We start from the raw sequence: 27,675 nt of genomic DNA on the forward strand, positions 1-27,675 counted from the left end.
GTTCACCTTTACTTTGAAAACGTCAATTAAACAAGACTCGCGGACATGGAAATACTTGATAATTAATTTGGGAAACTAGTTTTACAAACTCGTGAGAAGTAGAAAAGAAAATCTCAATTTTCAGGGCTTTACATTTTGAACCACGGTTTAGTCCGATCTTTTCATAGTTGAAATACTTTTAAATGGAATAACTGTTAATAATAACAGGTCACTGATTCTTTTTGTCACACATTCAGGGACTGAATACTTTGCCATAATAATAATAAATAATCGCCTCGTTCCAATCCCTAGAGAATGACATTTAGACATTTATAAACAAACTGTGATCCAGAAAGACGCTCCTCCTGATCTCAAACACAATAACAAATCGAAAAAGGAAATCAAAATAAACACGTCTCAATGCAAAAAGCTGAATTCCTATAACGGATTTCATCTTTTATTTACAGTATTTCGTTACATTTCGACGAAGCAGTTGCCAAATACAAAATATAGCTTGTGCAAAACGATGAGGATGAAGGACACACTTTGTGCAGCTATCTACAAACACATCCATTGTACTGCATGCACTAATAGAATAAATAGCCCTACATCCATCAGGAACATCGGAATTTGCCTTTTTTTCTGACACCGCAGAAACACACAATTCTGTAACGTTTCGTCTCAAAATGCATCATCCCTCTCCTCGTCGATGGTCGAGGCAACTTCATAAAAATATATATTTTAATTACATTATATTTGACTACAATAAATGCACATTTTAAGTACTTTATGGCGATGATGTTAGTGTTTTTAGAGCAGTTTCAATGAGCGAATCACAAGCTGGTGCTGCGTCTGTGACGTGCAGGTGAACAAACGTCGACTCCCAAGATGGAGTCTCAGGGATATATATATATGTATATATATGTGTGACAGTAAGTACTTGACAATACAATGTATTTATTTTCTGATGACCCACTCTGAGTTTAAGGCTTTCGTCTCAAATCTACTGCTCGCTTCAGTCTTTAAGTGCTTGATGGAACATGGCGTTTTAAAGCCCGCAGAATTACAAAGAAAGAAATAGAAAAGAAAGTGCACGCCGTGTGCTCCGGACAGATCCAGTTTGGCTCAGCGCCGTCTTCGGCGCCTGTGATCCAGAGCCTTTCCTCGCCGAGACTTCTGCACGCCGCTGCTCCTCTCTGAGGGAGGATCGCTGGGGAAGGACGCTTGGATGTCAGGGGACAGTGGTGACGGCACCACGGCTACAGCGGAATCGTTTAACTGCTGAGGGGTCTCCGGGAGTTCGAGATGAGTTTGCTGTGGCTGGACAACATGCGGCTGAGCCTCAACGTGCTGCTGCTGCTGCTGAGGCCACTGCGGCTCCAAGTGTTGCTGAGAAGGTTGGGACTGATGAACGGGTGGGACACGCTGCTGCTGCTGCTGTTGCTGTTGCTGCGGCTGAGCTTCCAGAACTCCCAGAAGCCTCTGCAGGAGAAGGTTGTTCTGCTGCAGGCTGACAGCCAAAGCCTCCTGCGACGCGATCAGTGTCCGCATGTCCTGTCTGAACCCCTCCCCGAACTCCTGTAGACTCTTCTCCACCCGGTTTCCCAGCTGTATAGCTGCTTCTCCTAAGCCTCTGAGCTCATCCTCCAGCCAGGAGCTGCGCGGGGGGGCTTCCAGAACACCCTGCTGGCCCCCAAGAGAAGGCTGAGGGCTGCTGGGCTGAGGGCTGCCGTTCAGGAAGGGCGCACTGTAGAGAGGGGAGGGGGGCAGCCAGCGCTCTGATGGAGGAGGCGGGGGTCCAATTCCCAGACCAAGTCCTAACCCTAGTTTGTCTTCAATGCTGTGGTCCGACGGTTCACATTCAGGCTCTCCCTCATCTCTGTCACAGTCAGGATTGTCCTCTTCCTTCTCTAAGGCGTCTCTCTCCGAACCTTCGATCCCAACACCTGGAACGACAGACCGTTATTAAAATACAACTGAATGCGCTCGTGCTCGACGGTCAAGTGAGAATCGCATTTCTGAAATCAGCTGTATATTTCAAGCTCACAGCGCCACAATAAGCTCATGTTGACAACAGCTGGTTTGAGATAACAGATCGCCATGCACGAATAAACTTCCGTCTACTATCTACTTGTGTCCACTAGATGTCGCCTATGAGCACTAAAGCGTGAAGCTTTGGTCACGTCTTCCTCAGCTGCAGCCTGAATTTGAGGGTGAGCTGGTTAAAGAGATGGTTTCTCGTACCTGTGTCTGAGTCGGGAAAGCAGGGGAAAGTAGACTTGGGCCGAATGTTCTGCTTCTGCCGGACCTGCTGCAGCCTGGGACTGGGCAGCGACGAATGACTGAGCAGCGACGCTCGGCTGGATGGAAGGTAACAGCTGCGGTGGCGCGCGTCAGCGAGTCTGCCGCCGTTACGCCTCTTCAAGTCATCCCAGCGCTTCTTCACTTCCCTCAGTGTACGCGGCACTCGGGACACGGCGTTGACCCTTTCCAGTATTCCCGCCCAGATGCGCTCTCGCTCCCGCCGACGGAGCCGTCCCGCCGGACCGAACAGTTCTCCTTCACAGCGCGTGACCTCTGACACCAGCACTTCCAGCTCCGCGCCACTGAAACGGCTCTTCCGCTTGCCTGCGCTGCCGGCTGCCAGCGCAGCTGACATGGCTCTGTCTGTGAAGAAACGCATCATAAATACTTCATCAACCTCAAACAAGTAGTGCTTTCAACACCAAAATAACTTTTCATACAAGTCGAGTTCAACCTTTCATGCGTGCCAGCTCACTTTGTTCGATGGACAAGAGGTCATCGGATGACATGCCAGGCCCCATGATGTTGGGATGCACCACTACCACGTTGAATGGCAGTCCACTGTGGAGCCCGCTGCTCTGGTCACAACTGCCCTCCGAGTCCTCATCCTCCCTGGGGAAGCCGTTTTCCGAGACTCCCCCACCAAAGGGTCCCTCTGGAGACTCCACTTTGATGTGCATGGGAGGTGATTGCTCGTACAGCACCCCCCCCTCCTCGTAGTACTCAGTCATGGGTCGGAGCTGGTTACAACAGAACTGACTGGCGGGCCAATTCTGATACTGCTAAGCCCATGAAAACCAGGTCCAGCTGTCGTGCGTCCCCCAGCTTAAGACATGGCGGTCACCAGGTTTGATGGCTCCTTTCTCAAACATTCATTCAGAAATTCTCAGAATTAGGGGCTGAGAAGAGGGACTGCTATGTATGAAGCAAACCTCTTCAACTCATTATTGCACCTACATCAAAGGATGTGGTTCACAACATCAGGAAGTAAATACATTCCTTGATTCTCGAGGCCATGAGAAAAAACAAGTGCGATGTAAGTTTGGCTGAGGTTTAGACATGAAAAGCCCATCTCACAGCTTCTTCATTTTAGGTGGATGTTTAGTCCCCATAAACACCAGACAAATTCCATGAGGCTACAAGCTGACAACGCTAAAATACAACTACATTCAAAAGCGACTGAACGGGGCGACACTTGAGGGCACCCGCCATGTGGACAGTCCAGATCAATGTTTGCTGGCAAAGAGAGAAAGCCATCTGCAATTGATAGAAATAGAAACATTGAATCATGACAAAACAATAATAAATCACTGAACAACTACGTTTAAAATAGCGGCTTACCTATTGTATCACGCTGCGTGTCTCAACGTATATAAAATGTGATTGCAATTTCTAATGCTATAATAAAAAATATTTTTTATTTTTAATAGTTAACAGGCAAAAAAGCGAAACGTAAACAGGAAAACCGTCGGGAGACTGGCGCTGACGTCCAGCTGTTGGATGCAGACGGTGGCTCGACTCCAGGCTGAAACACACTGACATGACAGGAAGCATGTCACCAAATAACCAAGTCGTATTTTACACTCGATTCGCTTCACGTGTCGTGTCGCATCGCTGCGCTTGTTTTTGTCTCATTCCGCATACATTACATGCTGATGCTGCACCGGAGTTAGCCGTTAGCAGCACTGCGAGTTTTAACGGAAGCGGAAGGTTCGACACGAGTGTCTGCTGAAACCCGACTCGCTCGCTCCTAGAAGGCGAGATTGTAAAATGTCCTACCTCATGAAAACACAAAACGGTGGGCCAAAAAAGAGACAAAAACAGAAGCCTTTTTTCAGCTGTTAGCTCGGCAGCCGATACACAAACCCCGGACTGACGCGTTCTGTTGGCGTCACCGTGTTGTTGTGTTCAGGAACAGTCGGATCTTTCAAAAGCCGTCACCAACGTGAGGATGCAAGTTGTGTATATAACACATTCTGAAGCGTCACACGGATACAGATATATAACACAATATTCTTAATTTGATACTAACTCTGACAATATTCACACAATCAAATCAGTCAAAAATATAGTGAATGAATGTAATAACCTCAACATACGTCAGCAATACTATATCAAATTAAACCGAACATAGCTGTGATTTAAGCTTCATATTAACTACTTTTCTCATCAAGAATGCATTGTTAATCAACGATCATTTCTATATATCATTGTAATTAGAATGAATATTTGTCTTAAATTTAAGTGATATCAGTGAAAAACTGCTGAGCCATAAAACTGCCTACTTTTTTGAGCATGCTGTTGCTTTTCCCAAGAGGGACGACGGTGATGATGTGCACTTTCTGTGCAGGGGGGTGGAAAATCCTTGAGGACGTTTGATAAGGCATCAGGAGGGAGATAGTCCACAAGTATAAAAACCCACCTGGAGCTGTCGAGCAGCATTCAGGGAGGAACCATGAAGTACTTCATTGTCTTTGCGCTCTTCGCCGCAGCTTGTGAGTTTTGAAAACCTGCTCTTGGTTGCCAGTTCTGCCACTTTGCCCTCAACTCATCTCTCTTTCAGTCGCTGCCCCCATCGACGAGGACGACAAGATCGTGGGCGGGTACGAGTGCAGGAAGAACTCAGTGCCCTACCAGGTGTCGCTGAACTCTGGCTACCACTTCTGCGGAGGCTCCCTGATCTCCAGCACCTGGGTGGTGTCCGCCGCTCACTGCTACAAGTCGTAAGGACGCTCAGGGTGAGACGACGTGTCGCTCGGCTGCAGACGCTCACCTCTTCTTTGCCGCCCGCAGCCGCATCCAGGTGCGTCTTGGTGAGCACAACATCGCCGTCAGCGAGGGCACCGAGCAGTTCATCAACTCCGCCAAGGTCATCAGGCACCCCAGATACAGCAGCCGCAACCTGGACAACGACATCATGCTGATCAAGCTGAGCAAGCCCGCCAGCCTCAACAGCTACGTCCGCACCGTGTCCCTGCCCTCCAGCTGCGCCAGCTCCGGCACCAGGTGTCTCATCTCCGGATGGGGCAACATGAGCAGCTCTGGAAGTGAGAGTCTCTCTGTCACACCTGTCCTCGCTTCACTCCTGGAGACTCATGTCCATCGTGTGCAGGCAACTATCCTGACCGTCTGAGGTGCCTGGACGCCCCCATCCTGAGCGACAGCAGCTGCAGGAGCTCCTACCCCGGACAGATCACCTCCAACATGTTCTGCGCTGGATTCCTGGAGGGAGGCAAGGACTCCTGCCAGGTAACCACGTCGGCCGCCGCTCCAACGTTTTGTCTGCCACATCAGCTCACGCTTGTGCTTCCAGGGCGACTCCGGTGGCCCCGTGGTCTGCAACGGCCAGCTGCAGGGTGTGGTGTCCTGGGGATACGGCTGTGCCCAGAGGAACAAGCCTGGAGTCTACGCCAAGGTCTGCAACTACAACTCCTGGATCCGCAGCACCATGTCCTCCAACTGAAGCATGACTTCTGTCAAACTGAAACCACTTGAATAATAAAGAATGAAAACCAGCCTCTACTCATATACATGCGTATCATTTGATCCACAGTTTTCTGCTTCCACTAGATTGAGTGCAGACTGAGTTCCTCTCAGATGCTGTTGTCTGGCGGAGAATTCCTCAGTCAACTCTCTTCTCTGGACTCTCATTCTCATTGCCAAGATTCTCATTCGGTGGAGGCTGATAAACTAGGAGCGGGTGCTTCAGAGTGAAGTGGCTTCGGTACATGAAGTTCATCAACATCTCCACGAGCTGCACATCATCAGCTCCTCAACCCAGCAGAGCTGAAACTGACTGTTGGTGGTTTCGTCTGTCTCCCTGGCGCCAGGAGAACTGGACTCATCGACCTGTTCAGATCAGTCCAGGAACATGCAGCCCATTCTACGGTCTCAGCATGGTCATCTACTACACCACTGGTCCTTAACCATAGGGCCAGGGCCCACGGTTGGGCTGCGAGTGCTCCTAGAGGGCCGCTAGCAGTTTTCTTGCTTTACACCTTTGAGCCGTGAGGGCAGCGAGACGCTCAGTTTTAATCCACGAGCCACATATGGTGGCAATAGTGTGTCACTGAATTGACTTGACAGCAGCAAATCTGTGTTAGTTAACAACTATGGAGAAGTTCTTGAAAAGAAACAATGATAAAGAAAGTGATGCCGCCCCCAACAGTACAAAGTGTTCATGAAAGCGCACCTGTTGAAGCAGTTTTGAAAATGAATTGGAACATTTTCTGGCCATACTTTCATTTACACTTCACTTACAGTATATCTTATTTGGAGTTTAAATACAATATATTATTTTGATTATGGGATATTTAGACATGGTTTGATTAAATACATTTTATTCAGAATTCTATTCAGTTTTTCTAATTTTCTCAACAGTTTGCATCAACTGTTTTTCTTTAGTAAATTTGATGACTGTGACTGCTGGTTGGACTTTTCCATGACAAATATCTTTGCGATGATCGCATGGTTTCATGTCATTTCACAAGGTTTTGGTTTCTTTTAGTTGTAGGTGGAGTAAATATGGTTCTTGATCACAAATGAAATCAAGAGTAATGAATCGGTTCTATTACTTGAATGGGGCCCGGGCCCATTTCTTCTGGGAAAGATGGGCCCCGAGACAACAAAGGTTCAGAACCCCTGTATTCCACGACACTGCACCAGAGAGTGATGTCATCAACAAGAGACATGGCTGCCAGGCCCCATTCAATCACATGGTTCACCTTTTTATGGATGGAAATGTTTCATGTGGGAAAAAAAACAGTTTTAAAAACATCAATTTGAACAGCAATTTTAAAAATCCGCGCGCAAATCTGAGTAGTAACCTCATCATAAAGTGCCAGCCCAGACACACTGCTGTTGCCTAGATACACACAATTTATCGTGCGTGTTCATAACCACTTAAATAGTGCAGCGCTCAGCTGATGCACCGCTCTATGAATAGATACTTCTGTTAGGGATCAAACAAGACAGTACTCTCGGGTCCGTAACGCCGTCCTAGCACAGGTAACTTCACATAGAAGAGGTTCTGGCGGGGATGTGGGGGTTGAAGATATGATGCAGTAAAAGTTCTGACTCAAAAGTCTGGCGAATTTAATCCAAACACTTCTATTTTAAACTCATCCCGCCAAACAACAGACCTGGAGTTTGGCCACTGTAGATGAAGACCCGAGTCAGCTCCCTGCACCTGAATAAAATATGTGGAGTCTCACTTTCACAATGTTGAATCACCTTCAGAGTCAGAAAAAGGGAGGCAGGTGGATTCCCAGAAACAGACTTCTCTTAACTGCAGAAACCCACGTGCCGCCATACGGCAGACATCATCAACATGCCGTGTCCAGATGGGTTTTCACACACGTTACACAACCTGATAAAGGTATGGAAAACAGACACACTCGGCCTTGGCCAATCTGATAGCGAGGGACCCTGTGGGTTTAAAAGGGGAGCAGCTCTGAGGTCTGACACTGAGGCACCGACTCACCCACCACCATGAAGGCTCTCATTCTTCTGGCCCTGTGCGCTGTGGCATGTGAGTGTTCAGCTCCGGACTGTTGATCAGCCTTCGGTGCGTTAACTGGCTTTTTCTTTCAGTCGCTGCCCCCATCGACGAGGACGACAAGATCGTGGGCGGGTACGAGTGCAGGAAGAACTCAGTGCCCTACCAGGTGTCGCTGAACTCTGGCTACCACTTCTGCGGAGGCTCCCTGATCTCCAGCACCTGGGTGGTGTCCGCCGCTCACTGCTACAAGTCGTAAGGACGCTCAGGGTGAGACGACGTGTCGCTCGGCTGCAGACGCTCACCTCTTCTTTGCCGCCCGCAGCCGCATCCAGGTGCGTCTTGGTGAGCACAACATCGCCGTCAGCGAGGGCACCGAGCAGTTCATCAACTCCGCCAAGGTCATCAGGCACCCCAGATACAGCAGCCGCAACCTGGACAACGACATCATGCTGATCAAGCTGAGCAAGCCCGCCAGCCTCAACAGCTACGTCCGCACCGTGTCCCTGCCCTCCAGCTGCGCCAGCTCCGGCACCAGGTGTCTCATCTCTGGATGGGGCAACATGAGCAGCTCTGGAAGTGAGAGTCTCTCTGTCACACCTGTCCTCGCTTCACTCCTGGAGACTCATGTCCATCGTGTGCAGGCAACTATCCTGACCGTCTGAGGTGCCTGGACGCCCCCATCCTGAGCGACAGCAGCTGCAGGAGCTCCTACCCCGGACAGATCACCTCCAACATGTTCTGCGCTGGATTCCTGGAGGGAGGCAAGGACTCTTGCCAGGTAACCACGTCGGCCGCCGCTCCAACGTTTTGTCTGCCACATCAGCTCACGCTTGTGCTTCCAGGGCGACTCCGGTGGCCCCGTGGTCTGCAACGGCCAGCTGCAGGGTGTGGTGTCCTGGGGATACGGCTGTGCCCAGAGGAACAAGCCTGGAGTCTACGCCAAGGTCTGCAACTACAACTCCTGGATCCGCAGCACCATGTCCTCCAACTAAAGCCGCCAAATGGCAATAAGTTGTTCGATACGAGTCTCTGCAATCCATGAATAAATCCATGAAAAAATATTGTAGAGTGAATTCCATTTTTCAAAGATCCAAATCGTGTCACGTCACCTGGTTTGATCAGAAGATGGAACTTCTAGATGGCTGGTGGAACAGAAGCTTGTGATGTGGCGAGATGATCGGGGCGCACCACAGGCATTACCATCAACATGTATCTTCATGTGTGACTCTCTGACAGATAAAAACAAATGTGGAAAGATATCTAGACTGATAAATTAGCAGGTCAACACCAGTGGGACACACATGCACTTGGCTCTTAACTGCTGAAAAAGTCAGTTGGCTCCCAGAAACAGGAGCCCAAAACAAGACTTGGAGCAGTATGGATTACAAAACAAGCATTTATTGTTTTAACCTAAGCAGCAAACTGTACAAGAACATGTACAAGGCAGAGGCGAAATGTACAAAAACAAGTCTCCGGATTTTCACAGGGCACGTACAGGATAAGATACTTGGACTCTCTAATTCGCTCTCATGTATCTCTTTGGAACAGCTCTCAAACATCGTTTCAGTGGAGACAGAATGAACATTAGCTGATGCAATAGTTGAGCAACTGCAGTCCAAATCAGCACCAGGAGGGGCACACTTCAGCATGATGAAACGGTCAGCAATTTGTCAACACTTGGACCAACACTCGACGTAATATCCCACACATATTGGTGAATGCAAATAAAAAAAGTGCAAAACATACTGAAGCATTGATATAACTTGTTGGCTTAGCAGCACAGGGGCAGTGCTGGGCGGCCATCGCAGACATTCATTTATGTTGGGATCATGGTCGGCCCAAGGCTGGTTTAATCATGTTCAGGGGCATTTTGAATGATGGCTTATCAGTGGAAATGATTTTTATTGTTATTAATAATAAGAATGTACCAATAACTGAGTTTAAGGCAAAGAGCTCCAACTTCTCCCAAATGTTTGGTTGACCTCTGCGTGTTTCAGATGATGAGGTCCTGCTGGACCCACAGTGTTAAAGTGCAAATCTAATTTGTCAAATTTCACGTGGAATATTGAAATTCACTTGAAATAAGCAACGAAATGTGGCAGTTCATTTTAAGATCCTCTGTTAAGATCTCTGTCGAATACAGTTTAGGTGAACATGGAATTGGTGACTGAAAAATGTTCCCTGCGGAAGAAACTCGAGACTAACCTCTGTGATTTCTGATCATTTTATTCTATTTTTTATTGATTTTTTCTGTAATTAATGAATAGAATAGGAGCTTTTTAAAGTTTAACTTTGAAGTGCAAGACAGTACAAATACCCCAACAGAGAATCCATAGGAAAATATCTCCCTCTCAGGGTTACAGCTGTCTTATTCCAAGTTATCTTACCAAAGCAATTGTCACTTGTTCCGTCTTCTGCTGAGTATCATTTTTTTCCCAGCACATGGAGCTGTGACTGGGTGAAGCAGGGTGGAAGCGGGTCCCAGGCCTCCTTGGGTGCCCACAGTGAACAGTAAGACCAAACAAACCGCCCAGCACCAGCAGGTTAGAGTGCAGATTCATTCACACCTGTCCTCGCGCATGCTTCAAGTAGTGATGATAGAGTTCTGAAATGGCATATTCCCCGCCACAGACAGCACACTGACCCACCGGAGAGGAGTCTCCCCGCGATGGAGGAATGCGTTTTCTCAAAGTTTGCGATCTGTCAAGTGCACTTTTGGTTTCATGAACTGGTTTGAAAGGAGCCTCCTGCTGAGAAGACAAGCTGGGTCGGGGGTTGTGGCTGGGGGGAGAGGTGGTGTTAGACTGGTGCTCCACGGACAGGTCCAGGTCCAGATGCGGGGCAGCAGAAAGGCAGGGCTGGTGTGAGAAGAGCAGGTCCAGAGTCTTGAAGCAGCTCCTGCACTGCTCGCATTCGTACGGCAGGACGACTTTTCTGGGTCTGGACGCCGTCCACTTGAACCCCGGGTGACCGCTCATGTGTTTTTTGTAGGACCCCGCAAATCTGAATCCGTGACCACACAGTGAGCACCTGAAGCGCCCGCGCTGCTGCCGGTGCAGCCGCTGGTGGAGCCAAACTCTCCTCCAGTTTTCAAAAGTCTTCCCACAGTGGACACACGAGAAGCTTTGACCACGGGCAGCGTGGCTGAGCATGTGAGCCCGGAGACGACCCATATTTCTGAACAGACGGCCGCACCTCTGACAGGAGAACTTCCTCGGATCTGACCCGTTGTCTAGTCCATTTAACTTTGACACAAAGTAGGAGACGTGAGGGGTGACTGGAGGCTCCAATGACTTCTTTAGAGCTCCTTTTTGGAGCTTGATCTGGGCAGGCTGCGCTTGAGATAAATCTGTCTTTTTCGCAACAGCACGAGAACCTAGGTTTTGTGAGGACGAATGCCTTTTTCTTGGAACAGAGAACCGAAAGTAGGATATGATTTCCTCATCTTTGATTGTAGACCCCAGGTTGCCCCGGCCACAGTAAATTCGGTGAGTGATGTATTCAGACTCCACAGGGAAGAGTTTGTCACACGACAAACAGCGGAACAGTTTGGCACCTGCGTGGTTTCTCATGTGGCTGTTGAAGACCTGCAGGCTGCCGAAGACATTTTTGCAGATGTGGCAGGTGTAGGTGAGCGTTCGGGTTACCGCTGCTCGGCTGGAGGCGCTGTTTCGTTTCCCAGGAGGTCCGCACGAGTGGTTTTTAGCATTGCTGTAGTGCGCAAAGGATTTCTGACAGCCGGTGCAGTTGTAGCGCTTGACAGACCAGTGCGTCAGCTCATGCACTCGGAGGAAATACGGCTGACCGAAGGCCTTGCCACAAATGTCGCACTTGTACGGCTTCTCCCCGGTGTGCACACGCACGTGTCGGATGAGGGCCGACTGAAATCTGAAGGCTTTTCCGCAATAAGAACAAATTTTATCCTCTGCCTTTTTTGGGGTCACCGGAGGAGGCGTGGCTTCTTCCTGGCTGCTAGGCTCCAACGTTTGAGGGATCACATCATTAATGTGGGTCTTCATGTGTTCGCCATACTCAAAATAGGAAAACTTGATCTTGCAGTACGGACACGGCTGATAGATGTGACTCTTCCCGTGAGTCTTCATGTGAAGGGTTAAGTTGTAGTTCTTGTGAAAAGTTTTACCACATTCAGGACAACGATAAGGCCGCTCTCCGGTGTGAAGGCGCTGATGGAGAACCAACTGAGAAACGTACTGGAACCTGCGACCACACTCGGCACAGTCCAGCACAGACTTCACACCTTTCATGGAGGCGAGCTCCGAGTTGGCCTCGTCTTCAGCATCGACGCCGTCTGCCTCTGCGAGCTCACTGTTTGAAGTCTCTGCACTGTCCGTTTCAGAAACGGGTCCGTTAAGCTCAGGTCGCTGAGGTTCTTGAGACGACAGATTGAGCGGCAGATCCGTGTGATTGGTCTCTTTATCCGGTAGTTTCTCTTCAGAAACCTCAGACATCGTGACACAAGTTTGACATTGAATTTGTTCTTTGAAAACCTCTTCTCTGGGCAGCCCTCGGTCCACCTCACTCCCGGTCGGCGTGTTGTCATTTATACCCAAACCACCTAAAGAAATCGCCCCGTTCTTTTTATCCGATTGGGCGGCACTCGACCAGGCCACATGTCTGTCTTGTTCTGGAGAAGATGACAGAGGCTCCACACCTCTGGCTGGGAGCTCACCTTCCAGCCTGCTGGTCTGGGTCTCCAAAACAGCAGCATCAGAGGCAGGATCCAGCACTGCGTCAGTAAGGTCTTTCATTTTCTCTGGACCCCAAGTTGGTTTTTACACCACCAGGAATCTGACAGAGAAATAAAGGCACTTTAGGTCAGATGATGAGCAGAGGAATGCACTGTTTAATATTATATAACACCAACTTCCTATCATATTTTCATTTGTAACTGCACTGTTAAGAGTAATATTACTATCTTCGAGAGAGAGCGCCCGAAAAGTTAGGGCCTCCGACAGAATGGAATACTCAGACTTAAATAAACAAGATTCCATAAGAATCCCGAACGATTGAATGGTGGTTAAAACGGTGCGTATCCATGAGAAACATTAATAGCGCTTAAATGGGTGAGTAAACACAGGGCACGCCCCGTAAACACACCAACACAGAGGTAGTGTATTGTATTTGGGAGGCAATGAGCAACTTCGAACCCACATCCGCGTCGCTAACAATAACGATGCTAAGCTAAAGCTTCAGCTCCAGGCCAAACCCGAGCTGCTTGGAGAAACTAGTCGGCTTTTCTTGCAGCCAGTCATGCTTCTCGGAACAACACTTTGAGAAGCAGGGGTGTGTAACCGCACAAAAACGTTGCGTGCTTGCCTTGCTGAAGAGTAAACACCGGACCAGAACATGGAGCCATGAAGTGACCGCCGTTAGCCCTGGTGCTTTCACGGGCAGCTCGGACCAACCTGCTCCTCCTGTGCGCCGTTACCCGGCTTGCAGAACAAGACATCCAGAAATGGCTTAAAGTCGATTGACATTTTGAGAAACATTCATTTCGTCCCATAGCAATTGCGTGAAAATGAATAAGCAAACAATAGTGTGAATGTCATTTTTTAATAGAAATGAATCACACTGGGCGGACAAGTCATATTTCAATGTAAAGATGCGAAAACACTCGATATCAAAATCATTTTTAAAATTGCTTTCATGAACACATTCGTCAAACAGAACTCGTGACCGAACGTCACCTGAACGCCTCACCTCGCAACTGGCTAAGCGTCAGCTCATAGTTCCAAATGTTGCCCTCTACCGTGGCGAGGAAGAAAGGACTGGCGTTCCCGGAGGACGCGGATGAATTTGCACAATTTAGGGGGGAAAAAATGAATCGACAATTTCAAATCCGAGATTAGAGGAAATGAATGCTTTATAAATCACAGATGCGCAGATCATTTGGAAAAAATATTTACCAATTAAATCTCGAAAGTGTTTTAAAATATAGTTTAATGCACAAATGTGTTTTTTTTTTATTTAGCAAAAGGTTACAACACAAACGGGCACTGTGGGGAGGGGGTCTCACAGCACATTGGTGTCATGTCTGAAAAACCTATTTACACTTTGCAGCTGATACTGTACTGTAGAACGACCAACAGATGCATCGTCTTCACGAACGTAGGGATTCAACGGTACAGTCATTGCTTTTATTGAACAAAAAAAGTGAAAGATTTACATCACTATCTGCTCTACACTGACGTACATACAGTATGTCGAAAGCCATGGTGCCCCTTATTCCACTGAAATAAAGAACCAGAAAAGTGAGTTGAAACGATAAACGATAACCTTTTAGAACTGACACCCTGACATGACAGGCAGACTTTGTCAAGTTTTAATGGGGACAGATGAGGTCACTTGGTAAATCATCTCCGCTGGTTTGTCCTCGCCGCTTTCAATGATGTAACAATCGTCCTCAACGTCGGAACCGACGGTCACTTTAATGGGAATGACGTCTGTCTCGTCGTCCAAGTTGACCACCGCCACCGGGCTTTTGGTCACGCTGCCGTTGGTGGGAGGGACCGCTTTCTGATCCTTCTTGGTCGGGAATATGTTCGGGCTGGACGCCTTGGCCTCGTTGACCTTGTAAGGCCTCTTGCCAGCCTGCAGCTGCCGAGCCATGAACTCCTTGGCTTTGGGACACTTGTGCCTCTGCAGGAGGTGAGCGCTCTCAAACGGGCTGTGACAGACCTTGCAGTTGAAGCTGTTCGCGCCTGATGATGGCTGCCAGGGTTTGAACTGCACTGCAGTGTTCATGCCCAACTGCTTCGTGGGAACTTGTTGCTGTGTGTTGGGTGAAAGCGGAGTCTTTTTAGACAAGGGAGACTCGGCGTACGGCTTGGCGGGATTCTGACTCTTCAGCTGCGCGGACGAACTGACCTGAGGGCCCTGGCCTTTTTTGGAGTACGCTCCAAGATACTGTTTTTTAGGCAGCAGAACAGAATTGATTTGAGCGGGTGGGCTATTTTTGGTCGCAGGACTGGGCTGTTTGCTTCCCAGGAACCCTGGTGAGGCTAGGAGGGGATTCTGCTGACTCAGCGGTCTTGCTGTGATGAGTCTGAGTTTGGAAGACCGGCTTGGTGAGTTACAAACATGGAAACGGGGCATCTGCTTCTTGCTGCACAGCAACAGCCCACACCCTATGCAGCCTGAAATTTTATCCGTAAAATGTGAGCTGCTGTGGAAGACGAGAGCGTTTTTGGTCAAAAATGTCTCTCCACACTTGCCGCAGCTAAAAGGCTTAATCGGGACAGAGTTGCTTTCTTTACGCACCACCACCACCGGCTGGTAAAGCGTCCAAAGATCCACTGTCGGGGCGCCCAAGCCAAAAACCCCACCCTTCACACTGGTTTCAGGATGTAAAATATTCTCAGACACTGATAGATCCAGGTTGTGCGTTTTTACATTTTGTTGAGCAGATTTGTACAAAACCTTCTCATTTGACGAGGACACGATGCCCGACTCCGGGACCTTCCAGATAACATCTCCAGACTCCAGTCTTTTCAGTTTCTCCTCCACCTCCAAGCTTTTTTCAATCCTACGCTTCTTGATGGTTTGGTGGTGGAGCATTTGATGGCCTGTCTGATGTGTGGTGCTGTGGTAGAGCATGTCAGGGTAATTGGAGAACTCTGTTCCACAGGAGCAGATGTAATTTGCTGACGGACACACATGTTCTTCCAGGAATTTCCGATTTGCAAATATCTTGTCACAGCTGAAGCAAATCCTGTCAGCATCCATCAACCTCCCCTCCGAGCGCCCTCTGTTGGCCCCCTTTACATCCATGGACGGGTCTCCCTGGACACACCTTTCCTGTTGAGGGGAACATGCAAGTTATCTTAAGAAGCAAGGATTAGCTTGGTTATTGAATCCAGATCCTGTTTCTGAGCAGAGGTCCCGATGTGCTCCAGCCTAGCAAGCAGTGAGACACTTTAGCTCCAGTATTTTACATGCAGAAGGTTCTTGCACCACGTTACAGCACAATAACAGCATTGTATATTAATGAAGAGTAACACTTAGAGCGTTATGAGATAACAGTGCATTCACCAAGACCGAGACTGAAGGTTCAATTATTTGTGAATTTCATTTCTGCCCTGATCACCCAGCCCCAATTACAAGTCACACTTAATGATCGAACTCTCAGTGTAGGAGGCCCAGCTCTCAGAACAGAGAGCTAGAACATGTTACCTGTTTAATTTGCCCCACATTTCTGAAGGAAATCAATGCATGGCACAGTTGCTGAACATTTCTCTTGGGATTATAAACATAAAATCAAAGCCATTTAGAGACAACTGTGACGTCACTACAAAAGTGACATTAAAGTTGTCTAGAAATTGCAGTAAGACTACATTCATTTAATTTTTTGGAAAAAAAACAATCATGATATTGATTTGCTATGAAATCATTGAGGAATGAGTTGTTAAAAGAAGTGCGCCCTGTTCAAGATGATCTCCAAAATGGTTGTGATTCAAGGAAAGAATGATGGGGGACAGAAGACATTTATGACAATTGAGATTGCGACGGACAGACATGTGCGGCAGAAATGCCAAATTAATTACAGAGATTAAAGAACCAGTCGTGGTGAGAAGACGTGGTAGGTGTCAGTGAAGCGGTATGAGAAGCTTCCTATAGTCTTGCCTAATGTATAGCACTATGACTTGTTCTGTGTTCTTGATGACACAAGTAAACAATCCAAGATTTCCCAAAGTCATTTGCCTCAAGTAGTCGATCCAATATGGCTACTCTCGGTCTATTAAACCCACGCTGTAATATTCATGTGACAGATACTAAGGTTTACAGTGTTGTGAAAACGATTCGTTTATCTTCACACTGGACATATTCTTTGACATGGCAGGGCAGTGACAGAGGCGACATGCTCACAGGTTGCAGTCACTTCAGAACTCGGATCCAGTGTCTTTGTCATGAAGATTGGTGTTGTTACAGGGCAGGGGCACTTGCATTGACTCCCTCACAACTAAAGCTAAGGCTCAGGTGAGTGAAAACAGTGACATCATGAGCACAAACACGCCTGGCAGAGCAGTGACTTTAACCATCAGGAACGGTTATCACACGTCTGGGTCCAATAACCACCTTGTAATGACACACACAGTGAACACTATATCATCGAAATGAGACTGAGCTGGACAGACAAACAGAAACGCTCGTGAGTGTCAGAAGCCGGACAGACGGGCCGAAAACTGACACTGAAATCACTGCGGAAAACAACTGAAAAGACGGAGTTGTTTCCATGAATGTATTCAGCCAATTAACACGCTTTACTAATAAATATTTTCCATTTTAGCCTGCTGGCAAAACGTTGTGTGACGAATTCACTGCTGCAGTGCTAACAGCTTGGCATGCTAACGTTAGCCTAGCCGAACACAATAGTAAATGCTCACCTTTGCATGGGATATGGACTACTGCGTGGCGATGTTTCAGCGCGTCCACGGCACACGTATCTCCCGGTGTCTCCAGCGTTCTCACGGGGAAGAAGGTGACCTTATTAGCCGGTGTTTATGACGCTCGAACATCGATATGCAGGAGCGAAAATACAGGAAAGACCCCCTTCTTCTTGGATGGCGCGAATCGATACGACTTCCTGTTGATGCTCTGCCACCTACAGGTCGGATGTAGTATTGCACTGATATCAGTTCCCAGTGAATTTTAACAGATTAGATATCTGTTCCAGTGTATTCACGGTTTTACCATCCTGCAAAACTAGCTCGAACAAACACCATTATATTACTCAGCAGGATCCATGTGTTTCCAGAGGTCTGTGTTCATGGGACAGTTTTGCAAGATAAGGTTAATCTGGTGGAGCTATACTGAAAAAGATTACACATTGCACATTTAAAAATATCTGATTTTTAGTCAAAAGATGTGTCACTAAAGGTTTTGAGACATTCCTCTCCATGTATGTTACATAGAACAACTTAAGGCAAAGTCTTTAGATGCTGCAAAAAAAAAGAAAGAAAGGTCTGAAACTGAGTAGGTCCCCGGATAAATTTTAGGTAGAATTGTGAAACATTGAAAATGAAGACTAAAATGTTGCTGAAAGATATTGAAAGCTTCCTATTCTTTTGGTTTAACATGGAATGAAACATGAAGCCTTCCAGTCATGAATGGAGCATGTACAAAAAGTTTAGTGTGTGTAGATTTTCATTGAAAATATACATGGACGATTTCAAAAGGGTCAGAAATCAGTATTTGCATTTATTGTCACATGTATTAAAATGAAAAGCAGACAAATGCATAACCTTGAATTGGTGCAAATATCCACCGGTCAAGAGGTCTGGTTATTTGTTCAAACACAGAACTGTAGTTCAAACTCCCATGATGGCTAAGGAAATGTAAAAAGCCTTAGACGTCATATCTCTATAAAGTATTAGACAAAATGTGACAGATGTGGTTGTTGTAAATCCAGGAATATTGCTTCGACAGCTGACCCACAACAGACCCACAAAGACCCAGCAACTGAGTTGTTTCAACTTAAAAACGAAGACATTTTGCACCAGAGTTTTTGGATTACCACCATTGAGCCACGGAAAGCAGTTATACACAAATGTAGTACAATGTGTTTATTGACAACTGATAAAAGATCACCATTTCCTATCGTAATACTTTTTTAATTAAAAAAATATTTCAGCAATGACACAGCCATACTCAATACCTAAATGAATTGAACCAAGGCTATTAAATTATTTACAATAGCAAAACCAATGACTTAACAAAATGTATTTACATGTGTGCACAACATCTCATTCATCACTGTTAAAGTTAAACACAGAACTAACACAGAACTAAAACAGTGTAGAAAACAGTTCATTGAGAAGCCAATGGTTCTTGAGGTTTTGGAAGAGGCATCCCAACCAGGATGCGATGGATTCTCCTGCGATGATTTTTCAGGGATTTGAGACTCGAGTATGTGCCCTGACAAATATCGCAGCGAAATGACTGTTGAGTCGACTGTTTGTGAGTCAGCATGTGTTTCTGCAATCCTTCAACAGTGGCGAACCAGCGCAGACAAACGTGGCAGCGCACCGGCTTGATGGTGGGTTTGCAAGCACCACTCCGTTGGTGGAAGATCAGACTCATGGTGTTGGGGAAGTCAAGGTTGCAATGTGTGCAATGAAGAGCTTTAGGTGGGTTGGCTGTCGACATTGTCACTCGTGTGTCTTTGCATCGCTTCAGCGTGAGGTGCCGTCGCAACGAGCAGCGGGAGGCAAAAGTGTTTCCGCATCGTGAGCAAAGAATTCTCAGCTTCTTTTTCAGAGGAATAGGAGTCGGTGCTGGGTTCTGTCGCGGCTGCGGGGCTTCGGCAGGGGGCGGTAGACGGGGAATCGTTGGGGTTGGCTGAGGCTGAAACCTCAGCAGCAGCGGCTGCGATGGCTTAATCCGCCCCGTCATTTGTTGGAGGTGAGATTGCATATGGATCTGCAGGTGAACCTCGTAGTCTGCCCAAGAGTTAACAGTCTCCCCACATGTCGGACAAGTGTAGGATTCCTGAGCATGTTTCTGGAGATGCTGCAAAAGAAGCTTCGGGGATGTGAACCCAACACCGCACTCACACGTCACTCTCCTGGGAAGGACAGACGGCAATGACATGATGCTCCAGTTGTTTCCATTATCTTCCTGAGTTGGCCCCTCAGCTGACTGAAGTAGAATGTTTTGCGGTGCTTTCGTTTCATCCACCTTTTCCACTCGGTGTTTTAACTGACACCGTTTCCTATGAGTCATCATGTTGTCTTTTCTATTGAAGAGACGACCACATACGAAGCAAGAGTGCATTGGCCTGTTCGTGGTGTTCACCAGGTTGAAGCGTTGACCGCTATTGAGGGAAAGTGTCATCTGTCCATGCGGTCTGAACCCACACAGCCTCAGATGCCGTTTCAAAGTATTGATCCGAGTGTACGTTTTCTGGCACCGGGTGCAGGAGTAACGTCTAGGGCCGTCGCAGTTAAAAAGGCGCAAGGCCGTTGATGCCGGGTCAGGGGTCGCGGGGTGATTCAGATGGTTGGTACTCTTGGAGGAACCGTCCAACTCCATGTCTTCATCTAAAGGCATGGTCCACTGACCTTCACTACTGCTTTCATTCGCTGCTGCCTCCCAACTGTCGTCTTCTTGCTTCACAACAGCGCTGGCCAGAACACTGTGATTCTCCTTTGTGGAAGGTTTCAGTGCAAGAGGCGCCAAAGAACTATCCCATGATAAATCTGAGGTGGGCGGTTTTGATTCAGGAGCACCCCCCTCTACCTTCACTGAAGTCAGACGACCGACTTCAGTTCCCACGCCTATGTTCTTAGTCCCGAGGAAGGGGAGAGGCTGTACAAACACTTGATGAGGGAGAGGACCCTGACACTTGTGTTTCTTTAGGTTGTACCTCCGGGCATAAGTATGCTTGCATACTGGACAAAAGTACACCTTTTTTGTGTTGTTGCTGTGTAATGAAAACAGGTTTTGGCCAGGAAGCTTCCGGTTTTCTAAGGGCCTTGGCAGCTGAATGGGCTTCTTGGGCAGCAGAGGGCATATGTGATTGTTGGGGAAAGGCAATTTCCCGATTATGAGCTGTTTACAGCACCTGCAACATTTAACTCGCTCCTTTTTGTGCAGGAAGTGATGCTCTGTTAGTTTGTCCATGCTGCTGAAGAGCCGCCGGCAACGGCCGCACTGAATATTTCCAAATGTTCCTTCATTACACGGATCGATCAGCTTTTGACGGGTTTCAAGAACAACTACTGGAGAGAAGGACTTAGTCAGAGAAACAATCTTCTCCCGACTAGATTCCAAGATTTTAGCTATGGGTGGCGCCTTGGTCGTGAGGCTGGATTGGGACAGAAGTTTTTTCATGGGAGCGACAGAGAGATCAGAGTTTGGCGCTGCTTTTGTGTCCGATTTTACAGTTCCAGCCTCTGGTTGTGCCATTACGTCCGCCACCTCATCCTCATCATCCAGATTGAGTGCAGAATAAAGGACAGGGAAGTGTTTCATGTCAGCAGCAGATCCCACCTTCATTAAAGGCCCATTATTATCGGAGTGGGTGACATTTTCAGGGTTTAAATCAGACTCCTCTTGCAAGGAAGAATCATCTGCACTCTCTTTTTGCACAGTTGGATCGAATATGTTGTCAAGATGTTCCTCAGCATCCTCTTGAGAGACTGCAAAGTAGTCAGGAGAAGTGGTTGCTATGGCAACACCACCCTCCAGGCTTCTATCTGCTTCACGGGGTTCATGAGCAGGCGGGGACCATGAAGCGGAAGGGACGCCATCCCCAACCGTTTTGCCCGAGAGGGCGTTTGCATCATCCGCGGGGGGCACCGACTGTGTTTGAGACACATGAGTCCGTTTATGCTCAAGCATCAAATTGAAGTCCAGGAACTGTTCTCCACAGTCACAAATGTAAAAGGAAGATGGCGTAGTGTCAGAGGGTGTTGCTGGTGTAACGGCGAGAACACCGGCGGACATGGTGTTTGCAAACTGCGGCGCTGAAGGGGCGATGTTGGTCTGAGGGAGAACATTGGAGATGGAATCTGCATGTGTTGCCTGATGGACAAGCAGGGCAGGTAGTGCTGTGAATGTGGCAGTACATGCCACGCAATGGTAAAGTTTTGAAGAGGCGCTCTCTTGGAGTCCAAGCATCATTTCAGCTTCACTTAGACATGAGGCAGACGACGCTCCTGGGAAAACACAGAAAAAGAAACATGAAACACTGAATCCAACCTTAAATGTGACGTTTTACACCTAAAAAACCCAAATGGGACAATAGATCGGTTTGTAGTCTGAGGGTGACACCATGTCATTTCGGCTGTGATTCTGGAGAAAGCTAGTTCAATTGTAAAATGTGGATTTATTGCCATTGATGTTGCATCCGTTTGATTGTAGTATGACCTGCCACAAACAAATTCATGTCCTATGGCCTTTTCTTTAGTCGCTGCTGCAATTGTCTTTTGCCCTAGGACTTCCATTGTTCCAATGTTGCCACTGAGCAGCCAAGACTGCCCCCAAAGTGTCTCATTTTGCAGTACATTAAAACAGCAGGCACAGTAAGTGTTGCAAAAAAAGCAATCCCCCCCAAAAAACATCATGGCTGTTGACCATCCAAGACTCTTTCAATCTCCTGCATCATTTTTAATGCACGGGCACAATAACTTCAGCAATGGCGAATATGCAACAAATCGGAATGTGGAGAAGAAAAGACATTGTTTTGGAGAACACCTCAGTTTTTTTCCTGGATATGGCAATTGACATTACATTAAACACTCATCTAACCAGAGGTAATTTCCAGGGACCCAAAACCCTGTCCTCCCTATCGACAGTTTTGACCTTGCCCATTGATCTTTCCCCATCTGCGATACCAACCCCCGAGGTGTCGCGGAGGAGGACGATCTGACTCCGCTCGATGGGGGGAGAAAGGACATCTGCAGTCCATGGGGCTCATAGAATTGGAATCCAACCCATCCACATAGTAGAGTCAACCATTAAAAAAATGTTTTTATCCATCGAGGGGATATCCATTTACAAGATTCCAAAAGACCATGACTGTGTTTCATCAGTCGCCCTTCCAAAGCACAAAGATTCCATGGATACACAACATCGCTAAGCAACATTGACAGCATCACTGAGTTGTGTAGATGAACAAGCGCTGCACATTTACATCCTTTCAGAGACAAATGAGCCGACGCTAGACTGCAGCTCTCCTCAGTGTTCATCTGAGCTGAACATCTGAGGCAGGCCCTGGAGCACATCAGGGAACAGGAGTCTGGGCCTGCCTGGCTCAGCAAATCCATCACGTCCTTCTGCAGAAATGGGAACACGTCCCACTGCTGCAGATTTTCACACCACTTCAGCTGGCCAACTGCAGCCAGGCCAAGCTTCAGCCTTTGCCAAGCCATACATTTTGTATGCTCCACTCTTCAATTCAAATCTGTTTCTAAATGTAAATCAATCGTTTTTCATGGAACTCACTCTGTTTCTTGCTCAAAAAAACAGCCAGCGCAGTCAGGGTGAGGCAGTGGTGAAGGGCATGATGGGGAATGGGGGAAGGAATGGCACCTGGTTGAATGTCAGTCCGGACTAGCACACCTTCCGACTGGATTTACACCGACAGCGCAGGCTCGGAACAAAAAGATGCCCCAGACCAACATGTTACAATAGTGAAGCAAAAAGGATATGCATCCGGACACTTAACCTCTAACTGTCCACAAACAACACTTCGAAATCAGTCATTTATACAAGAGATTCATACAACTTATCACACACACATTGTGTCCAAGAAGAGAAACACCAGACCAAGCATCTTCAGCATCTCCTGGGGCACGGCAATGAAATAATTTCTATGGTTATACATTTAAAAAAAAAAAAAAAAAAAAAAAGCATACTCTGGGAAAATGCCCTCTTGGCTTGTTGCCTTTTTGGTTGGCCAAAATCCAGCCAGTGTTCAACTAGCCCACAGCCTTAGGTAGATGGGCTGGATGACTGACCATGAAGGACATTAAAGGCCTGTCTTCAGGGCAACTAAGGAGTGATGGTGCGGAAGCATCTCTAATTTAGGCCTTGTAGCATCCAAGTACCCCTGAAAGAGATCAAGTCCACAGTGCTGAGCCATTTTGGAAGTTCGTACTGTAAGAAATATGGGTGAGATTGTCACAGTTCCAGTTCCCAGCATTACAACCTAGAATTTAAACATCTGTGTCAGTTTGTTTACACAAAATTGGGAATAGAATACAAACCAATGGTCAATTCACATGAGTAGACAAAAGCATTGCTCGGTACCACTCAAGGATGGGCTACAAAAAGCACTCTGAGAACAGCAGAGAATTGCTTTCCAGAGGGCTCTCTTTGAAAACGAGAGGAGAAGGGCATCAGTCTGGGAAACAATACCAAAGATGACCACAAAGGTGACCCATCAGGGAGACCCTCTCTCTTACAGACTGATAAGAGCCGTTCACAGAGCTGCACTACAACAAAGTCCAGCCAGATAAAAGGCACGTGGACAATGGTGGTCATGGTGATTGCGGTGGCTTCGCCTTGCTGTGCAGACAGCGTGTGGCGAAACCACTCAAGGATTACAAAGTGAAGACTGCACTTCAGTCGAATCTTGATATTCTGAGCTTGTCATCATCATTCATCAGTTGACATTGTTTAATATGAATGTCATCTTTAAACATATACCACATTTTAATTCCACTTTGTATAGCCCACTGCAAAACATTGGAGTCACAGTTTTCAATTCAACCTCTGAAAAAGTGTGTGTGTGTTGAAATCCATAATAATGGGACGCCATCCTTTGGACTGTGGATCTAGGATCTAATGTGACTCAAACAGCAGGACCACCCAACTGCAGAGGTTCAGTATCTGCAGTGCAGGTGAAAGACTTTTTGCACACAGTGATCTGAATTTCACTGCGCAAGCAACAAAGAAAACTTGGTTGCTATGGTGGAGGAAAGATGGCCAACAGCCTTTGCTGCTCTGATCCTGACAGAGCCCCAACCCCCTCCCAACCCACATGATCCAATGCCAGCACAGTACACCCTGCAGCAGATCTCTGAGGCAATCCTTCCTCCACACAGGACCAGCAACAGTCCACTCCGCATTAATGACTACACTCACCTGACCAAAGCATCTTAACAATCTTAGTGGGCTCTGCATATTGGCATCACCGTTTGGCAGGTTTCCCCTCCGTAGTTATAGCGGTTTCAAAAGCTATCGAGTGCCTTCTGCCTTATTTCGCTCTTCAACAAGAGCACTGACTGCAACCACTGATGAGCGAAGAGACTCAGGGGGTCAGTGAAGGACTGGCTTCCTTTACAGCACATGAGATGACTCAGAAGGCTCATCTGCTACGGTCGAATAGAAGGATTTTCAAGAATACGCAGTACCCTCACAGCCTGGGAAAGGCTGTCGGTGCTTGAGGAGGAGAATACAAAACGATAGGCGACAAACCAAAAGCTGGCTTGCACCGCCATCTTTGTTTGTTAAAATGTCAACAGCAGTGGGAGGCATTGCTGGAACCTGACAGTCTATGGCTCCATGTAGGGGGTTGAATACTGCTACACTGCAGCCACTGGGTAGCAGGAATAATACAAGAACTATTTCACTCTGGAAAGTTTCCAAATTAGATAATGGCATTAACGCACAGGAGATCAATTCCACATGAACTATGAACAACTATCCACCCACCTGTGCCATTTTGTAATCACCCGAAGCCCATTCTGGAACGCATACACACAGAGAAAGCACCAAAACAAAGATGCCGCAGAAGGAGATCCAACCAACTACGTCTTTGGTGAAGAGTTCGCCACCATTTCGGGTTTTACCGATTGCCCCATAACACCGGGCTTGACACAACATGCATACCACAATGTGCAACCATCTCAAAACTAGGATCCAGCACTTTGGCAACACAACTAATGTGCAGGCTCATATCGGAAGGCATCACCTGGAGGTTACAAACACACAAAGCAGTCAGCCGCACACTGCCGTGCTTCACAGTCAGAGGAGCCCATGAGATTTTCACTGAGACAACGGTGCCACAGCCTTAACAAGAGACTGAAACAACGGTCACCAGTCAAGGCACTTTCCTCAGAATTTAAAAGGCAACATGTTTCACTGAACTTTTGTTTTAAATATGTGTGACTTAGGCAGTATGTGACATTACCTTCATGTAATAGTCGCAACAAATTCCATGTAAACATGGACAAAATTTTAAGCTGAATAAATGTGGAAAGACTGTCTGTCATTCTGTCTTGCGTGATCAAAAAACACTTTGAATAGAAAATGAAATTGGCATCGAATCACCAGATAGTAAAAGATTCCCACCTGTAGTGACTAGACAACCTCTTGACCACACTCCACCAAGTCCCATCATGCAGAGTTGTCACTGTCAAGCGAAAAGATTCTCAGCACATTTGTATCATCTGATGTTCCTCCAGAATACATAGTTATTCAGGGTTTAATTCAAAATAGAGGGTTCCATTTGTGCAAATTTCTACAATGACTGACAACAGACCAGCCGACTGGTGTTCCCAGTGAAATACAGGCACTTCATTTTTGAGCTCATCGCATCAGCCATGCAATGAGTCTCAAGATAACCATAATGATCAATGCATAGGTCATTGCTATGGACACGAGACCAACTTGGATAAAAGAAAGACTGCTGGTGCTGGAAAAGCAGATGCTGAAGCTGCCGAGATGCAAGTACAGATTTTACCATGGTGTGTGTTATCCATGGAAGGGCATGTTGGGAAAACACAGCATTCAGTCCTCAAAACTCAACTTGCTTAATGTAGCCTGGACTGTAAACTGTGGCCCTTATTCCTGACTGCAGAGCAGAGCAGGTGCATTTAAGGGGAGGTGTGCCAGGTTGGGGTTCTGGCAGCAGCAACACACTCAAGACAATTCTGAATGACTAAATGGCAAGGCAGCACTCTCCTCTGTGGATTATTCTGGGTAGTGTTGTCAAAACAAGTGAGTTGGGTTAATAACGTGTTCATCGTAAAACGGCAGTATTGACGCTTAGGAGAATTGCCATTGTTTACGAACCCCTTAAAGACAAACGCCAGTCAAAAGGGGGGTCTTGTGCAGTTCCGCTGCCAATATTTTGAAGCTGGTTTTCCGACAGAAAACATGTGTAAATGCAAATATCCTGGACACCTTCTCTTGGACGTTAGCCACCGCGCTAACGGTGATGTCAGTGCCGTCCATGCCCTGAGTGGGAAAAACACGCCGTTCTTACGGTAAAGGAGAAAACCGGGACACTCCGGACACTGGGAGCAGCAGCCCGGAGGGGCATGTGCATGGCCGGCCGGGGAGGTGGTCGCAGGCCATGAGGAGAAAGGAGCACTTTCAACGGCGCTAGCATGCTACCTGCTAGCTTTTGCACGAAACACAATTACACGAGAAGGACTCACCGATTACAGAGACGAATTTGGTCTTGCATGCGGAGGTATGGAATGGCTGGGCACTGAGACAAAGGGCTGAACCGACATCTGGCCACGCAGAGCGCTGGACCCTCCGGGGAGTCCTGGTTCCTCTTGGCTCAGTGGAGATGTTGTGCCAGGAGGAGGAGAGGCGGAGCCACGTGACGTCGATGACGGAGCCCGCCACCGCACCACACATGCGCACATCAACCACTAATACATTCAAACGAGTGGCGCCACCGCTTCCAGTTCATAGAAGAATCAATGAGCAATTTGAATTCTGTTTGATTGGTTAAGTTAAGGGCACTAATGATAAGCTTGATCATAAAACAGTGACTGTGTGTTTAATGTTTCATCCGTTCTGTCAACCTACCAAAGGTGAGTCACGGGGGCAGCAGCTGTAGGAAAGAGGCCCATTCTTCTTTCACAACAGGGACTTTCTCCAGGCAAAACCCTAGTCAACAGTGAGACGTTTGAACTTTGAAACAGCTGGTGTGTTTGACTGGATCGGAAGCGGGAAAGTCGGTTTGTGGTTGGAACCAACAAAATTGGTTCGAGCACATGACATCATCTGTAGGTGTGTCGTGTTCTCTGTTTACAAAAGGAAAGGGAAGTCAAGGAGGTACTGGAAATAACATTCATTCAAATAAATATATGCTTTGTTCACTCGGGACACCTACAGGAGCAGTGTCATTCTTTCACCCATCGGCGCCAAAGCCTTCCCGGTGGATGCCTCAGGTGCTGCATCAATGTTCCCTCCGAACAGTCTCTCCTCATGGCTTCAGCCAGTATCTTCACAGGACATTTGCTTTGACATGTACACTTTGCGCGAGAGCATCAATGTCTCTTAACAGAAACTGGTGCAATGGCTGCTTACTGGTTTGTTACTCATCCGTGAAGCTCATGAAGGCTTGAGTCTCAGGACTATTAGGAACAATCTGAGCCGTCAGAAGTCCATCTTTAAGGCGGAAT

General features: G+C 47.3%; 5 protein-coding genes across 10 annotated transcripts; 2 read left to right on the forward strand and 3 right to left on the reverse strand.

Annotated features, from left to right (window-relative positions):
* Positions 1-129: 129 nt before the first annotated feature.
* si:ch211-261d7.3 (myb-related transcription factor, partner of profilin) lies at positions 130-12,594 on the reverse strand. Of its 6 annotated transcripts, XM_053887367.1 has the most exons (11): positions 12,474-12,594; positions 8,893-9,012; positions 8,280-8,812; positions 5,410-8,214; positions 5,251-5,324; positions 5,057-5,185; positions 4,706-4,997; positions 3,625-3,818; positions 2,759-3,540; positions 2,224-2,646; positions 130-1,925 (listed from the first exon to the last, which is right to left on the reverse strand). In XM_053887367.1, exons 9-11 carry the CDS (start codon positions 3,012-3,014, stop codon positions 1,105-1,107), a joined length of 1,500 nt encoding a protein of 499 aa, XP_053743342.1. In that variant the 5' UTR covers positions 3,015-3,540; positions 3,625-3,818; positions 4,706-4,997; positions 5,057-5,185; positions 5,251-5,324; positions 5,410-8,214; positions 8,280-8,812; positions 8,893-9,012; positions 12,474-12,594; the 3' UTR covers positions 130-1,104. The 6 variants fall into 6 exon arrangements, with proteins under 6 accessions (XP_053743342.1, XP_053743344.1, XP_053743343.1 ...); XM_053887369.1 differs by having other exon boundaries at positions 5,057-8,214; positions 8,280-8,353; positions 8,439-8,812; XM_053887368.1 differs by having other exon boundaries at positions 5,057-8,026; positions 8,086-8,214.
* On the forward strand, positions 4,523-5,781 carry LOC128771726 (trypsin-3). The gene is made up of 5 exons (XM_053887396.1): positions 4,523-4,778; positions 4,847-5,006; positions 5,077-5,330; positions 5,396-5,532; positions 5,597-5,781. Exons 1-5 carry the CDS (start codon positions 4,739-4,741, stop codon positions 5,744-5,746), a joined length of 741 nt encoding a protein of 246 aa, XP_053743371.1. The 5' UTR covers positions 4,523-4,738; the 3' UTR covers positions 5,747-5,781.
* Positions 6,862-8,800, forward strand: LOC128746647 (trypsin-3-like). The gene is made up of 5 exons (XM_053843850.1): positions 6,862-6,926; positions 7,826-8,035; positions 8,106-8,359; positions 8,425-8,561; positions 8,626-8,800. Exons 1-5 carry the CDS (start codon positions 6,862-6,864, stop codon positions 8,773-8,775), a joined length of 816 nt encoding a protein of 271 aa, XP_053699825.1. The 3' UTR covers positions 8,776-8,800.
* On the reverse strand, positions 9,162-17,369 carry si:dkeyp-84f3.9 (zinc finger protein 79). The gene is made up of 3 exons (XM_053887327.1): positions 17,188-17,369; positions 13,121-15,601; positions 9,162-12,592 (listed from the first exon to the last, which is right to left on the reverse strand). The coding sequence occupies exon 3, from the start codon at positions 12,550-12,552 to the stop codon at positions 10,345-10,347; it is 2,208 nt and encodes a 735-aa protein (XP_053743302.1). The 5' UTR covers positions 12,553-12,592; positions 13,121-15,601; positions 17,188-17,369; the 3' UTR covers positions 9,162-10,344.
* A 677-nt stretch (positions 17,370-18,046) lies between these two features.
* im:7147486 (uncharacterized) lies at positions 18,047-26,843 on the reverse strand. Its single transcript, XM_053887315.1, has 2 exons — positions 26,695-26,843; positions 18,047-21,462 (listed from the first exon to the last, which is right to left on the reverse strand). Exon 2 carries the CDS (start codon positions 21,425-21,427, stop codon positions 18,611-18,613), a length of 2,817 nt encoding a protein of 938 aa, XP_053743290.1. The 5' UTR covers positions 21,428-21,462; positions 26,695-26,843; the 3' UTR covers positions 18,047-18,610.
* Between the last annotated feature and the right edge of the window lie 832 nt (positions 26,844-27,675).

The sequence above is a fragment of the Synchiropus splendidus genome, chromosome 15 (genome assembly GCF_027744825.2).
Source record: "Synchiropus splendidus isolate RoL2022-P1 chromosome 15, RoL_Sspl_1.0, whole genome shotgun sequence".
NCBI classification, from domain to species: Eukaryota; Metazoa; Chordata; class Actinopteri; order Syngnathiformes; family Callionymidae; genus Synchiropus; species Synchiropus splendidus.

Excerpts from the sequence above, each read along its gene's own strand:
- LOC128746647 (XM_053843850.1), top strand. The coding sequence starts at position 6,862 with ATGGGGCCCGGGCCCATTTCTTCTGGGAAAGATGGGCCCCGAGACAAC. Across the intron at positions 8,360-8,424 it reads CAACATGAGCAGCTCTGGAA|GCAACTATCCTGACCGTCTG; the intron begins GTGAGAGTCTCT and ends CATCGTGTGCAG. Across the intron at positions 8,562-8,625 it reads GAGGCAAGGACTCTTGCCAG|GGCGACTCCGGTGGCCCCGT; the intron begins GTAACCACGTCG and ends TTGTGCTTCCAG.
- si:dkeyp-84f3.9 (XM_053887327.1), bottom strand. The coding sequence starts at position 12,552 with ATGAAAGACCTTACTGACGCAGTGCTGGATCCTGCCTCTGATGCTGCT.
- im:7147486 (XM_053887315.1), bottom strand. The coding sequence starts at position 21,427 with ATGATGCTTGGACTCCAAGAGAGCGCCTCTTCAAAACTTTACCATTGC.
- LOC128771726 (XM_053887396.1), top strand. The coding sequence starts at position 4,739 with ATGAAGTACTTCATTGTCTTTGCGCTCTTCGCCGCAGCTT. Across the intron at positions 5,007-5,076 it reads GCCGCTCACTGCTACAAGTC|CCGCATCCAGGTGCGTCTTG; the intron begins GTAAGGACGCTC and ends TGCCGCCCGCAG. Across the intron at positions 5,331-5,395 it reads CAACATGAGCAGCTCTGGAA|GCAACTATCCTGACCGTCTG; the intron begins GTGAGAGTCTCT and ends CATCGTGTGCAG.
- si:ch211-261d7.3 (XM_053887369.1), bottom strand. The coding sequence starts at position 3,014 with ATGACTGAGTACTACGAGGAGGGGGGGGTGCTGTACGAGCAATCACCT. Across the intron at positions 2,647-2,758 it reads CCTCTTGTCCATCGAACAAA|ACAGAGCCATGTCAGCTGCG; the intron begins GTGAGCTGGCAC and ends GTTTCTTCACAG. Across the intron at positions 1,926-2,223 it reads CTTTCCCGACTCAGACACAG|GTGTTGGGATCGAAGGTTCG; the intron begins GTACGAGAAACC and ends CTGTCGTTCCAG.